Source organism: Salmo trutta, chromosome 19 (assembly GCF_901001165.1).
Source record: "Salmo trutta chromosome 19, fSalTru1.1, whole genome shotgun sequence".
NCBI classification, from domain to species: Eukaryota; Metazoa; Chordata; class Actinopteri; order Salmoniformes; family Salmonidae; genus Salmo; species Salmo trutta.
Genome location: NC_042975.1, coordinates 49,556,646 through 49,571,522, shown reverse-complemented (window position 1 = coordinate 49,571,522; position 14,877 = coordinate 49,556,646). Strand labels below are relative to the sequence as shown.

Below are 14,877 nucleotides of genomic sequence, written 5' to 3'. Positions count from 1 at the left end.
CACTTTTACTGCAGTTTCAAAACTGCAATCTTTTTTTGTAAGGGAACTTCAAATTAGTTGTAGATTTCTAACTAATTGCAAATGGACACCATCTGCTGGCTGCCCATCACAGTTAGTTACAGACTTTCAGATAGAAGAAATGCTGCATATTTATCCAACCTATTGTACTGCATGTTCCAAAAGTAAATTTTGTAAAACCAGGAATAAACTAAATTGAGATTTACCTTGAAATGGAATCTGTCTCCCAATGTCACTCCTGTCCGCGTAGGCGTCTGCAACTAGAACTAGACAAATCCCATTACCACAGAGATAATCTCAGTTGCCCAGAAGTAAAATTCTATTGTGAAAGTTTGTCATTTCCTGTTTTACGTCTGGGGATTGAGTACTACAGTATGAGTCATAATACCCATAAAACCTAGAGGTCAAAAAAGGAAATGGTTCCAATAATTTTTCCACCATTCATTTTCCCCATAGGTTTTTTTTAGAAACACTTAAAATAAGAGCTGTGTTCTGTGTAGGCTTAACCTGGCGTGACATTTTGATAACCATGTTAATCTCTCTAGGACAAGGTGACTTTTATCAATTTATTCACCTGTATGTACCCCCAAAAATGAAATTATAATTAGCTGCTAAGATGTCCATCATAAATAACTACAAATGCCATGATGAACTGGACGAGATTGACGAATCGAGGCAGAAGTAAGAATCTCTGGATTAACTCTCCAATGTTAGCTAATTGTAGTAATGAATGAATGAATTGGCTACATGTCTTTAAATGGACAATTCTGTGATCAGTCTTATGCAAGTTTTAAATTGACATAATACCTGTTAGCAAAGGTGTCACACCAGGGTAAGCCTACATGAGACAGACCTTAACTTAAGTATTTCTAAAATCCTCTATTGGAAGAAAAAAAATAACTATTGGAATCATTTCCCTGATTAACCGCTAGGTTTTATGGGTATTATGACACCTACTGTGGGTGCTCTATGCCGATAACGATTGCGATTACCTTTGTACGAAGGAAGGAAGCGAAGTCTTATCCTTCGCAAGCAGAATATCTTGGCAAACTCCCTTCCGCTAATTTCACCCATGTTTATCATGACCATAAAGCAAATATTTGTTTGTTTTCATGAATTTTTATGATACAGACAATTCTGACTTTGTGGCTGTGGAGTCTAGTGGAAACCGCTTATCATCCGCACACGTGCTTGAAAATCACCGCACAAGTTTAAGCACCGCCAACGACCAATCCTGATTCGTCCAAATAATAAACGAAAACCCCAAACCAGGAACTACTGCTTCTCGTAATCACTAAATTCTAAGTATGCCTTGACAGATTTGCCATTTCATCTGGTTGTCACTAGTTACAACAGCCAAAATCAAAAACTGCTAGATTTTTTAAATTCATGAAAACAAAAATGTGCTTTTTGTTCTTGATTTAAGGTTAGGTTTAGGCATAAGGTTAGCAGTGTGGCATGGTTAAGGTTAGGTTTAAAATCACATTTTAAGAAGGCAAATTGTAGAAAAGGGGTTGGGTTTATGACTTTGTGGCAACTAGTGATCGTTTCATCTGTCCATGAGAGATTACCACACAGTCATTGATTCACTCACTCGGGTGTAGGACACACACACAATAAATACAGTACACAAGGACAAACAGATATAGAATTTTATAGTCAACCAGAAGTAGGAAAAAATACAGAGGTGTAAAGGAAACAAGCTGACCCTGGTATAAACACGACTACTCAAGAGAACCAAGACTAGAGGATAACAGTGAAATAATGAAGACCATGGTTTACCATTAGGTTGCTGTACATGTCCTAATATTACATTAAAAACAGCTGCCATGTTTTATATATCTATATTTTTTTTCAAATACATAACTCTTTAGAACATTGTGCAAGTGTGTTGCTGGTATTCCATAACTGGTAAACAAGAGTTGGTCCAGTGCATTACATAGTGACACATTACCTCTATACACCTAACTTTCAGCTGGCCACAAACCTAACCATTGCATTACTACTTCTACTTAAGAGAAAACGGTAAACAGATTGAGAAAGGTCCATGAAAAGGAGACAGATTCAAATGGAAAAGACAGGTAATTGTAAATTCCGCCAAAGCATTACAAAACAAGAAATTCAAAAAAATAGAATGTTTTAATTATTATTGCCAAGTTTGGGTAAACTATACATAAAGACTGAGTGCCAATTATCTGACAGTCACATCAGTCATATTTTGCCTATGAACTAGGACTGTGGTGGACATAGATGCACCAGTTATCAAACGTAACAGAGGTGAAGGCAAGATACCTACAGTGCCAGGGATTAGTTGGGCCTAAATTATGTTAATAAACTAGGCCGTGACTAGTGCCGGCCAAACACCTCCATTCCCACCCTCTAGTCTAGGGTCTGCCAACAGATCAAACAGCAGGGGAATAATGTCTGGGTCAAATGGGCATAAAATGTTGGCTAAATCAGTAGACCCTCAAAATGCTGCACATCTACAAGCAAAGACTATTTTACACCAGCCATCTCTTCAACATTGGCTACTACCCGACATCCCCTACCTAACCAGAACCCACATCCGATAACAAGGTTCTATAAAGCTAAAGGTAAAAGTTGGAGAATATCATTTGGTGACAATGACAAATCTTTATCTGTGACTTTGTTTTCTCTAGGATGTTTGTCAATTGTTTAAAATACTGTTCAAATCATGTTCTCTTAAATCAAAAGTTAGCAACCATATAAATCTATAATTCAGTGTCCCAACATTATCACAAAAATAAATTTGGTTTGAGAATTACAAAAGAAAAACTATGAGCAAAGACAGACAAACCAATCATACATTTGTCATGATACACAAACAATTGATGAAAGGAAACATGATACAATTTATTCACAATTTACAAAAAATCTCTTTTAGCTACAACACCATCAGCAATCTAATATAATTAACCAGATACATTGATTTTGATGAAAAACAAAAAAGGATGGCGGAAAATTGAAAGGGACAACAAAAGGACCAAGACTGAACCCTTTCCATCGTTTTCCTCCTGCTTGGTAAAATTCATAAAAAAAATAGCTTTTGCAAAACAGCAAAAGTATCATTTAAAAAAAAGCCACATGAGTAGCTGCACTAGTGATCTACAATAAGTGCTTGTCAATCCATTGAATAAAAAAAACTGAATTCAGGAGAGCACAACAAAACACACAAATTGGCCTTAAGAGAAAATATCAATAATTTAAAACAGATCATATTTTTTCATGTAGCTGATCTTACAGTGCCACTGTGGTTTGGAAACAAGCTGGGCCACGCCATAGCGCTGGCTCACAACAAGCTCAGAGCAATATTTATGAATAACATTTTATGCCCCCTTTAGTTTATTTTTTTCCTTGATATTTTCCTGTACAGTATATAAGTGGACTTAACAATTGGCCTTGAAGTAGAATGCATCAAATGGCACTAGAGACAATATATCACTGTGGTCTAGCAGTAGACATACGAAAACACCTCAAAAATGAAACAAAATTTAAAGAGAATTGCCTGAGTTGGAGACAGTGGCTCTAGATACAACTATTTTACACTAGACTGAGGAAGAGGGGGAGGCTTCCAAGTATGGACCTCTGCATGATCGGGTTCCTCGAAAAGACAAAACAAAAGACATGATAAAACCGATCTAAACACGTTAAGAGACAAGAGCGGCTTATAGTTTAAGCTGAAAAAAAAAGCCCAGCAAAAACAGCCATTTTACCCGATTACTCTAAAATATTAACTAAGTGAGACAAGGAAATAATATGTTTTTGATAGCTAATACAAAAAAAAAAGCTTCTAACAGTGTTTTCAATTTGAGAAAAATAGGAAGCTGTTCAGGTGTTCACTGATAGCACTGGCAGTGCATTAGAGAACAGAATCAGGGAGGCACGTTTTATGTTTTACTGCAAATTCCAAAGACAGATGTGAGAAAATAGCCAGAAACCTGCCTCTGAAATGCATTCAATTTAAAAAAGTGGTTAAATCGGGAAAATGTAACCTGGTCAAGTGCAACTTGCAACGGCGGAAACCTGAAAACCTCTATTGTTTCGTTTTTTTGTACAAGCTGGTCTTTTACATTTTCTTAACTTTAAACAATTAAAATGGATACAAATTTAGCCTTAATTTACAATACAATCATTTTCTCCAAATCTGACCATACTTACAGGTACAAAATAATGCAGTGTATTAGGACTTCTGCAGTTCATATACAATCAATTTTAGCCCAAGTTCCTGTATCAAACAAATAGCTATTAGTAATGGAGAGGAATAACCCTGGATTGAAGAGTGGATGTCTTTGTAATGGAAGGTTTGCTACTGGCCTAAAAGACAGCACCACAGATCTGTCTGTCGGAGCATGGTTTTTTTTTTTTTTGGGGGGGGGGGGATGATGTCCACCCTGCTTTAAACCATTTGTGATTTAAAGCAAGTTGGCCCCTGGTCAATTCCATTTGGCTACACAGCTATGGGGTCAGAGATGGGGTCTCTGGCATAAGACAACCTGTTTGGAAGCTGCCAAGTCAGACTGACCGTGACCATTTTCCCTTTCTAAATCCCTAAGCCCCATTGCTAAGGATCACTAAAGGTCATTCCCAGTGAATGACCGGTGGTTTTTGTAACATTTTAATATCTGATGCTAGATTCAAAATGGCTCTATGGCACGTGACTAAGGTAAAATTGCATTGCAATATTAAAAAGGCAGTCGCTTAATTTTGCGATGATGTTCAGATTTGTGATTAGGCCATAAAAAACAGAACCAGTCCAAGGTGTTAATGGTATGAGTCTAGATAAGTTACACGTATTATCACCCTAGCATCATACACTGAAATAGACATTTTACAGTAGTCTTTCAAAGAGGAGGTTTGAAAATGCCTTTGTGCTTTAGCTGCACAGAGCGATTGCACCACTCAGTATAAAATGGAGCCGCTGAGCTAGAGGACAGGCTTTTAGCACCCGGAGAGGTGGTCTCAGAACCAGCGAGTGCAAAAGTGCAACATTTGGCCTGCTCTCTCCAGCACCTCCAAACCTACTACACTCTTTATGGCAAGATACGGCAATGCGAGGGAATGGATTTGGAACGGCTGAGACTGACTGGTTAAAGCTGGTATATCGGCCTTGTGGGTTTATCTAGTTAATTGGTGGCGTCTTGAGATTTTGCCGCTCGCTCTGATTGGACTGTGGTGACATGAACAATCCCTATAGGATATAAAGATGTGTATATATATACGCACACACACTCCCAGTAATTTATTGGGTAAACCAACATTTCGGCACTGTGGTACTGACAACAAAACGTTGGTTTACACAATCAATTACCCTTAATATAGTGTGAAACTATTTTTATAGCCTACAGTTTACTCGCCGTTAGTCAGCAGCTCTAACTTTGTGTGTACACCAGCTCATGCTTTTGACATGAAGAATCCCCCCGTAACAGAATCTCTCACTGGTGATAAGAGGTGGGAAAATACTCTACAGATGCATGCACTCCCTGTGGGCCTGATGGTATTGCCACACAATTCAACAATTTATCTGCAGGTTACGTAAAAACGAAACACCCAGGACTGCTACGTGGGATACGGTGTGAAAAAAATATACAACATTAAATTGTGCCCAGAAAATGTGATAAAGACGTATTGTTGAGATCGTCGTGAACTTTTGCTTCAGTTAAAATCCATGGGGGAAAAATGCTGGCCATATCCCACTCCTATTATTGTATTTTGATTGATACAGAATGTGTTTGTCGACTTTGCAGGAAAAATAGAACGAGGTTGGAGCAACAGCTCCCTCTTGTGGCTCGGAGAACTACCTGCGCCCTGGCAGGTGGATTCCGTTGACTGATGGCGGGTAGGAGAGGAGCAGCTCCAGTTGTGCAAACAGGGAGAAGTGATCTGAGGGGATGTGGGGGTGGGGACAGCCGCTGATATTGTTCTCATGGAGCCAGTGAGGATCCAGAGGACCCAGAACCCCCAACACATTGAGCGTAGGCTGAGAGTAGAAGATGTAGTCAATGATGCCCTGCACAGAGAGGAAAAGCACGTTAGATGGCGATACATTCACATCCCCGGCTTGGAGAAAATGATTCACCGGTGTGACCCAAGCTTTCATAATAACCCAGTCTTTTAGAACAACTCAAACACTGTGGAGCACAAATTTTACACTGATGCAAAAAGAGCGATATACAGAAGAGGGAAGACATGAATGTGACAGTCTCACCTTGAAGTCGAAGGTGTAGTTGGTGTAAGGCATCAGGCCGTTTTCGTAGGCACTCTTCAGCTTGAAGCTGTGGGTGATCCTGCCGTTGGACGTGCCATTCTTGCCGTTGCAGTTGAAGTTGGTCAGGCTGTCGATGTAGCGAAGCTCCTTGAAGTCCTTGTGGGTGCTGTCCACTCCGCCCGAGCTCAGGTACTCCACCACACCTGCACGCAGACACACAGATCACCAGGAATTACAGAAAAGGCACTACAGTAGAGTACACACACTCGATTTTCAGCTGACACAGTACACACCAGAGTCGGGCAGTGAGTTGAGGTCAGCACACAGGACGAGTGGGACGGCATTTGTCTCCCCGGAGACTGAGGAGAGCTTGAGGCTGCGCGTGGCCTTCTCCACTATGTTTTTCACCTCAGACAGGAACATGACGGTCTGGACCACCTTGACGTCGGAGTACGCCGGGTCCCAGTGCATATGGGCGTTGGCCACCAGGAGGAGCTGTTTCTCCATGCCGTGCAGAGACTTCCCCACTAGACAAACACACATTGGACAACACCAGCGTTTTGACATGGAAACATTTAAGCCATATGGAATTAATGCTTTTTCGCTTGCGTATGTGTAGTGTGAGAAAGACTCACCAGACTGCTCCATCATCTCCTTGCGCACCTCTAGAAGAGCGGCCACACCAATGTTGTCCTTGGTCATGACTCTGTTGAGCATGGCCTCTGAGCCCTCAGAGTTCGCCATAGCCAGCTGGTTGAACTCCACCGTGTGTTTCTGCACCAGGCTGAACCTAGACAGCAGAGTGGAGAGGAAGAACAGACAGGTGAGTGCACTGTGCTGCCTCTGGGACAGCTTAAAAAGGCTTTCCTGCAATGGCTGAATTTAGAATCATTACACCTCCGAAACACTATACAGGGCAAATGTCATAAACATACTTGAACTCATGATCTAATCAAGACTGACAGGTGGCAGTGTGTCGAACTCACTTTTCGGTTCTGTAAAATATGGCGCAGCCGTCCACATGCTTGCGGTCACACTCGGACATGGTCCTGGCGCGGGACTTGGGGCTGAAAAAGCCTTCGTAACCATGGTCCTTTAGCTCCGGTAGGAAGTAGTTGTAGTACTGCTCTGTTTCCACTTCCTGTTCAGCAAAAACCAGGACAATTCAGGTTAATCTTAAAAGGTGCATTATTCAAAGTATATGACCTGTAACTATGGAGATGACATCGCAACCGCAACACGGCCGCCGTGCTGTCTGACGTAAGACAACGCCTTAAATGCTAGACTGATTGTACCACGCACGTGTCCTATAATTCATTGCAACTTTCAGTATCAAATCGCATCAGCATCTGTCTGCCCACCTGTAGGCTAATGATGTCAGCGTTGCAATTCATAATCTCCTGCATGATGGACTTCTTCCTGTACTCCCAGTTAAGGGCCCAGGAGGGGCAGTAGCCGTAGAGCTGGCGCGTGGCATACTTATCACACAGCACGTTGTAGCACATCACAGAAAACAAGGCTAGAACAGGACAGAGGGACACAGACATGAGATTATGCTACAGTCTCTCATTAGGGCTCTGAATATGATCAATAACACACACAATGTTCTTTGTGTTGATGTGTGTGACTTTGAATAGGTGTTGCAAGTGATTTGTAACGGTGGATGAGTTAGTTACCTGCTGTTCGTGCCCGGTCAGGCTCGGCCATGACAATCCATGATCTGGGTGGGGGTTGCTCGGAGTTGACTGCGACAGAGAGGGGGAAAATTAGTAATCCTTACACTGCTCCCCAAAATACCATTATGAGTGACTCAAAGGAGTGTAAATAGAACTTCATAGTGACCACTTGAATATGATCATCAAGATCAAGTGCAGACCCAAGTCATTCCATTCAACAAATTTCAAAGAAAATAATAACTTATCTACCTCACTCAATTCAAAACAACAATATGCTTTCCCTGTATTTCAACTTACCTCGTTTGGTCCCTGCCAGATTGTCCAGAAGGTAGTTGAGCAGTTTCCTCGTGCCATCATGCTCCTGGTAGAGGTTCAATATTTCTTGTGCAAGTGGGTTTCCTGCAGGAGGAGGATACAGTGGAAAGAAATTAGATATTACACAGGTTCAATGACACAGAATGAAAACAATGACATCTATCATTCTATGACCTCTACTCTAGAAATCACTTGGATGTGCAACCAAATCAGCATAAACAGATTATTATAAAAACTGAAAATGCAGGGTCAATGGAATCTGCATGCAAGTTTTCAAGACTCCATGAACAGAAAGACCAGCTTCAAATAATCAACTTCGATGCCACAAACCACCAAAACGTAATGACTATCAGGGAAAGCTTACCTTTTAACCCCAGTGTTTGTAACTTAAACAGTTTTCCAAGCTCAAAAGGTAGAACCCGCAACTGGTTATTGTTTAAAAGAAGTTCCCTGTGGAAGAGGTAAGACAGACATGTTTTAGATGGCTAGAGACAGTAGAGAGCAATAGGTCAAGATTCAGAAGACAACATTCAAGTAGTCACACAAGTGACCGCTTTCTCCACTTCATCCAAACTGCTGCGTGCATCAACTTGCGTCTGCGTAGTCAGGCGCTAAAATAGAACTTGGTTTTTAGGAACATATACCCACGTGGGTGATTGACAGATGAACTGAGGTCCACACTCCAGTCGGTAGTGATAACACACCTTAAAGTTGGTTGCCAACCGCCATATAAAGTCCACAGAAGACTGAAGGAGGAGAGATTACTAGAAACTAACTAGGTTTCCCCTTTTATCTGTGGATTAATTGTCGGAGTAGAGAACAGAATTGTGTGACTCAAAATTCTACAATGATACAGAAAAAAATTGACCTTGTGCATTTCAGGTAAAATAACAATCCAATGTTTATATCACAGGACAAATTAGTTACCAACAGCAAGCTAGCTAGCTAAATGTGTTTTGACCTGTCCCCAAATTAATATAGTTGGTTCAGAGTTGGTTTTGATATTTTAACCTGCGTGTCCTGATCGCGTCTGGTGTGGATGGACAAAATCAACATGCGCACGATGGTGCACGCACCCGGTCTAGTCAGCATGTCAATCAATAAGTATCTGTTCAGGCCATTTCCATGTCTACTCAGCCAGTTAATGAGCAATTTGTCATGGAGGGACAGGTGCAGGAGAGGGCATACACAAGAACGATACAAACAAAAACATACATTTCCATGAAACAGTAACTAGCTATTACCAATTTCAATCACAGTGGGGGAACAGAGGTCTAATACCACGCATGGGAGGCTGAAATGTCTCTTCATCCATCTACTTTATAGAATGTGCTCTCAGCCCAAATCCCCTAGGGACGCTGAAATGGCATTGTTGATTAGATGAACAACACACTTAACATTTCCAATTATAGCGTAAATAGCTCAAAACAATAGGGTTTGAAGCATGAACTGTGAAAGGGTTTAAATTAAATAGAAACCTGGTTAAATTACTACGCTATTGAAGAACAGCAAACTCCTGTCTTTAACAGGCCCAATCATCAGCTTTTAGTGCAAATAATTTCTCACGTGGAAGACAAAGCAATGTCGGTTCTCCAAACTAGCAGAGTAAACAACACTTAGCCTACAATGGACACAATTCAACTTGCACTATGACTGACCTGAGAGACACCATGTTGCCAAGCTCGGCGGGCAGGCTCCTGATCTTGTTGGATGAGAGGTCCAGGTACACCAGGTTTTGAAGTTTGACAATATCGGGCGGGATACGAGAGAGGGAGTTATCGCCGATGTGAAGAGCAGTGAGGTGAGTCAACGTCCATAATGAGGTGCTCAGACTCCTCACTTTACCTGCCGAAACAAGTGGGGAAACCAGGGGACAAGAGAGTGAATCAGTGAAAACAGGAGTACAGAAATACCCTTACTCAATTTAAATGGAAATAAAGAATATACCTATTAGGCCAACATGTGGAAGCCATCCCCCCACCAGCACTCACCACTAATTTCGAGCTCAGCCCAGTATGACTTCTTCCCATTGGCTGCCTCCTCAGTGGACATTATTGTGTACATCCGCCTTGGGTCTGGCGGATCATATTTTTCCTTGGGCATCCCTATAATACTGAAAAACAGATTGCATGGTCAATTTGAAACAAAATGTTGAACCAGAAACATTGCATGGTCGAATTGAAACCATGCCCTCTTAGATATATCCTAGAGATTGACTGACAGACCATTAGTCTAACACAGGTATTCCCAAACTGGGGAGCGCAATGCCGTCGGGGGTACGCCAAATAAAAATGCGATTCACTTAAAAAAAAATTATATATATATATATATATATATAATCTTCACATTTTCAAACAGTCCATTTATATTTTCCAACGGGGCTATACATTTGGGTGAGGTTTTTTTCTCGCCTGAGAAGCCTCGTTTCACTGTCAAAAATAAAAACAAACCATCTAGTGTTCAGTGAAATAACAACACAATGTCAAATACAGGTAGCCTAGTCAAATAATTATCATCCAATCACATTAACCGTTACGCTCTCGCGGGAATTCCACTAATGGTCCTTATGTAGCCAAACGTAGCTGCTGCTCATTCCGTTTGCTCGAAAATTGATAAATGCTTAAAAAAAGTAAGGCCCGCGTCCATAGAGACACATACCAGCTCTACTGGTAGTATTACTACTACCAGCAGTACTAAACCTGCACCTGTCGACAACACAAGTTGTTCTGCTTCCACGAGCATATCCAATGCTAGCATCAGTAATTCTACATTTGTTGTTAGCCCAGCTAGCATGGACACGGACAGTTGTGAATTTGACGCAGCCGAAGAGCTACAGCCCCCTTGCCCTGGAAAGCACAGGACAACAGACAGGGACATTGGACCATCGAAGAGGCCCAAATATGATGATAACTACATTGGTTTGGGGTTCACTTATATTGGGAGTAGTGCCTTTCCTCAGCCACAGTGTGTTATGTGCAAAAGTACTATCTCACAACTCGATGAAACCCTTCACTCCTGCGCAGACATTTAGAAACAAAACATGCCAACTTGAAAAATATGCCACAGGTGTTTGAGAGAGAATTAAGATGACTTGAGTAGTAAGACATGTATAAAAGCAACAGATACCATTAATAAGAAGGGGCTAGAAGTGTCTTATATGGTGAGCTACTGAGTGGCTAGGAGAGGCAAGCCCCATACTATTGTGGAGTACTTAATTATTCCTGCTGCTGTGGATATGGCTGGGACAATAGGCCAAAAAGACTATACAGACAATGTCTTCATCAAACAACACTGTTTCATGACGCATCAGTGACATGGCAGGAGATGTTTTGAAACAATTACTGCTTCGCATACAAGCCAGTGAATTCTATGCGTTACAGCCGGATGAGTCAACAGACGTGGCGGGCCTGGCACAGCTCCTGATATATGTCCGTTACGTTTATGGGGGGTCAATTAAGGAGGACATCCTCTTCTGCAAACCACTGGAAAACAGGACAAGAGGAGAGGGTATTTTTTAAGTACTGGACAGCTTTGTGACATCAAATGGACTTTGGTGGTCAAGATGTGTTGGTATGTGTACTGATGGCACAAAAGCCATGACAGGGAGACATAGTGGAGTGGTAACGCGCGTGCAAGCAGTTGCTCCCGACGCCACTAGGTACACTGCAGCATCCACCGTGAGGCTCTTGCTGCCAAGGGAATGCCTGACAGCTTGAAAGACGTTTTGGACACTAACAAAGTTATCAATTTTCAGTGTAAAGCAAGGCCCCTGAACTCTTGTGTATTTTCTGCACTATGCAGTGATATGGGCAGACAAGCTTAAAGTTCTCGTTACTGACCATAATTTTCACTTGGCTGACTGCCTGCATGATGACGAGTTTCTCACACGACTGGCCTATCTGGGTGATGTTATTTATTGCCTGAATGATCTGATTCAAGGGACTCTCCGCAACTATATTCAATGTGCGGGAAAAATTGAGGCTACGATTATGAAGTTGGAGCTCTTCCCTGTCTGCATTCTGTAAAAATATAACTTCAATCAGAAGCCACTGCCAGATTTCTGGATAGGGCTGCGCTCAGAGTATCCTGCCTTGGCAAATCGCACTGTTATGACATTGATGCCTTTTGCATCCATGTACCTATGTGCGAGTGGATTCTCGGCTCTCACTCGCATTAAAACTAAATACAGCACAGACTATGTGTGGGAAATGATTTAAAACTGAGACTCTCTCCAATACAACCCAACATTGCATAGTTATGTGCATCCTTCCAAGCACACCCTTCTCATTAACCTGTGGTGAGTTATTCACAATTTTCAATGAATAAATAAGGTTTGTGTAAGATGGCTAAATAAAGAGCAAAATGATTATTATTATTTGTGCTTTGGTCATATATAAGAGCTCTTTGTCACTTCCCACGAGCAAGGTTGTGAGAAAACTCACACTTTCTTATGTTTAATAAATGTATTGTATAGTGTGTGTGAGGCAGGCTTACAATGATGGCAAAAACAACATTTCAGAGTGCGCTGACCCTGGTGCTAGAGGGGGTACACAGCTGGAGGCTGAATGTTTGAAGGGGTACGGGACTATAAAAAAATTTGGGAACCACTGGCCTAACACATTTCCTATGTACAAACCAGTAAAAAATAAAAATCCATGTTTAGCCTAAAGTTATTACAATTCGCCACTCATTACATGAAGATACCCTTTCACACTCTGAGTCTCCAAACATGTAAAGAAGTGGACTACTGTGGTTTCAGAAACTAAATTTAACCTCTAGGAAAAACCACTCTGTAGACAGCTGCTATACATTTAGCGCTACAGATGACTCAGACAAATTCTCACCCTATGGCAATTGGAAGACCCCCTAAAACAAGATGTTGAATGAACATTTAGGAGGCCGTAGAAAAACACTTAGCAATTTTGTCCACAATGTAATTGTTTTGCACATTTGCCACAATCAGATTAACACAGGGACATGAACAGATTGACACAGGCAGGGACATGAAGGCTGTACTAACACAGCAAGCTCTACATGTGCTAAATTAGGAGCGACCACAAAAACACAACAAAGCAGACTTGATAAGTAGCGCTACCGAGTAATTACAAAAATAGGATATTCCTGAAAATCGCTGTACCTTTCTCAAACAACTTGTCCTCGTGTTGATACTGTGGTTAGCACGTTCAAACATTTGTTTCAATAAATCATTGAAGTCACAAACTAACTGATCTTGCTAGCTAGCTACAAACAAGCTGTAGCTAGCTAGCATAAATCCATTTTCAGCAGTGGTTATTGGTTTGAACAATTACCCGATATCTGTAACGTTAGCTAGCTAACTGCACTAACATTATTTGGTAGTGGTAAGCTAACTAAGTACGTGCATTGTATACATAACAACCACATACCATCCAAACGAAAATTGTGATAACTAAACGAACGTTAGCAAATATGATAGCTAACTAGCCCTCTTTGGCTATTCCATTCTACTTGATTTTCATACTGGGTAGACAGTAACGTTCAAATTACAGTCTAACCTCGTTTATTTATCTAACTAACGTCCGGTAACGTTAACTATGATCTAACGTTAGCTAAATTAGTTTATTTTAAGATATTCTACATTTAACTTACTAAACCACACAGAACACAGGCAGAAAAATGGATTGCTAGATGACAATGTATCTAGCTAAAGCGTCAATTCCCGTACACATCCACGTAAGTACAGCGACTTCGAGCTAGCTAGGCAACGTTAGTTGACTTCAAAGTCTAGTTAACGCAACATAAATCAATAATTAACGAGGAAACGTGCCCTCGTGAATTAGCACGTTTTGCTCATTTGCTTGATAACTAAAACGCTAGTTGAGCTTAGATAGCTAGTTTGACAGCTAGCGCGCTAGGTACCCATTGTTACCTAGCTAGCTCGGTTAGCTAGCTAACTCGGTTAATTTAACTGACTGGTGGGGTGTCTATGCTAGCTAATACATCTCACAAAACACACGACGTTGTTTTCGTACGCTTAAACAAATGTGTATCTTTAAATGAGAATTGTATGGTTTACCTGTGTGAGCATACCAGTCAGCTATGGCGAGTGCGTGTTTCCTTTGTTTCTAATTCACTTCGTGTCAGCTGTTACCCACTGAAAGAAAACAAGAATCATGGCGTCCGTTAGATTTGTGGTCTGTGATAACAACGCTCGTCGTAATTGCATCCGAACAGTTTACGCTGGTAGTGGTACATACAAAACGGTTGTTGTTCCCATCAAAATGGGTTGTGACCATGGATCAAATGAATCAAATGATTTCATTCAACTCGTGGACATCCGATACAGTGTAACAGTTTACAGGTTCTGAGTCTTCAAATGAAGTTTTCAAAATTCGTAAAGCCAAATACATAACTTCATTTGTAGTACGTTTCAATCCCCCTTGCATAAAAATTGCGTCAAAACCCCAAAGTAATGCAAAATAAATGTAGCTAGGCTACTGTATACCAAATCTGTGCAATAGCAAATGTAAAGTCCTATTCTCACGATAATTGCAATATGTTCTGGCCCCAGTGGGGAGCAGCAGAGAACCGCAGATGGTAAAACTGGCAGCGCTGTGCAATATCCATCAAGCGAAAAACATAAATTGTGTACATTTTTTTATA

At 41.1% G+C, this 14,877-nt stretch overlaps 1 protein-coding gene across 3 annotated transcripts; it reads right to left on the bottom strand.

Annotated features, from left to right (window-relative positions):
* Window positions 1–1,656: 1,656 nt before the first annotated feature.
* Window positions 1,657–14,605, bottom strand: cnot6a (CCR4-NOT transcription complex, subunit 6a). Of its 3 annotated transcripts, XM_029701596.1 has the most exons (13): window positions 14,472–14,605; window positions 14,291–14,368; window positions 10,227–10,348; window positions 9,894–10,080; window positions 8,600–8,685; window positions 8,218–8,319; window positions 7,921–7,989; window positions 7,606–7,763; window positions 7,231–7,385; window positions 6,880–7,034; window positions 6,538–6,771; window positions 6,245–6,447; window positions 1,657–6,046 (listed from the first exon to the last, which is right to left on the bottom strand). In XM_029701596.1, the coding sequence occupies exons 3-13, from the start codon at window positions 10,336–10,338 to the stop codon at window positions 5,834–5,836; spliced, it is 1,674 nt and encodes a 557-aa protein (XP_029557456.1). In that variant the 5' UTR covers window positions 10,339–10,348; window positions 14,291–14,368; window positions 14,472–14,605; the 3' UTR covers window positions 1,657–5,833. The 3 variants fall into 3 exon arrangements, with proteins under 3 accessions (XP_029557456.1, XP_029557457.1, XP_029557459.1); XM_029701597.1 differs by lacking the exons at window positions 14,291–14,368; window positions 14,472–14,605 and adding an exon at window positions 13,373–13,987; XM_029701599.1 differs by lacking the exons at window positions 14,291–14,368; window positions 14,472–14,605 and adding an exon at window positions 11,590–11,611.
* Window positions 14,606–14,877: the final 272 nt, after the last annotated feature.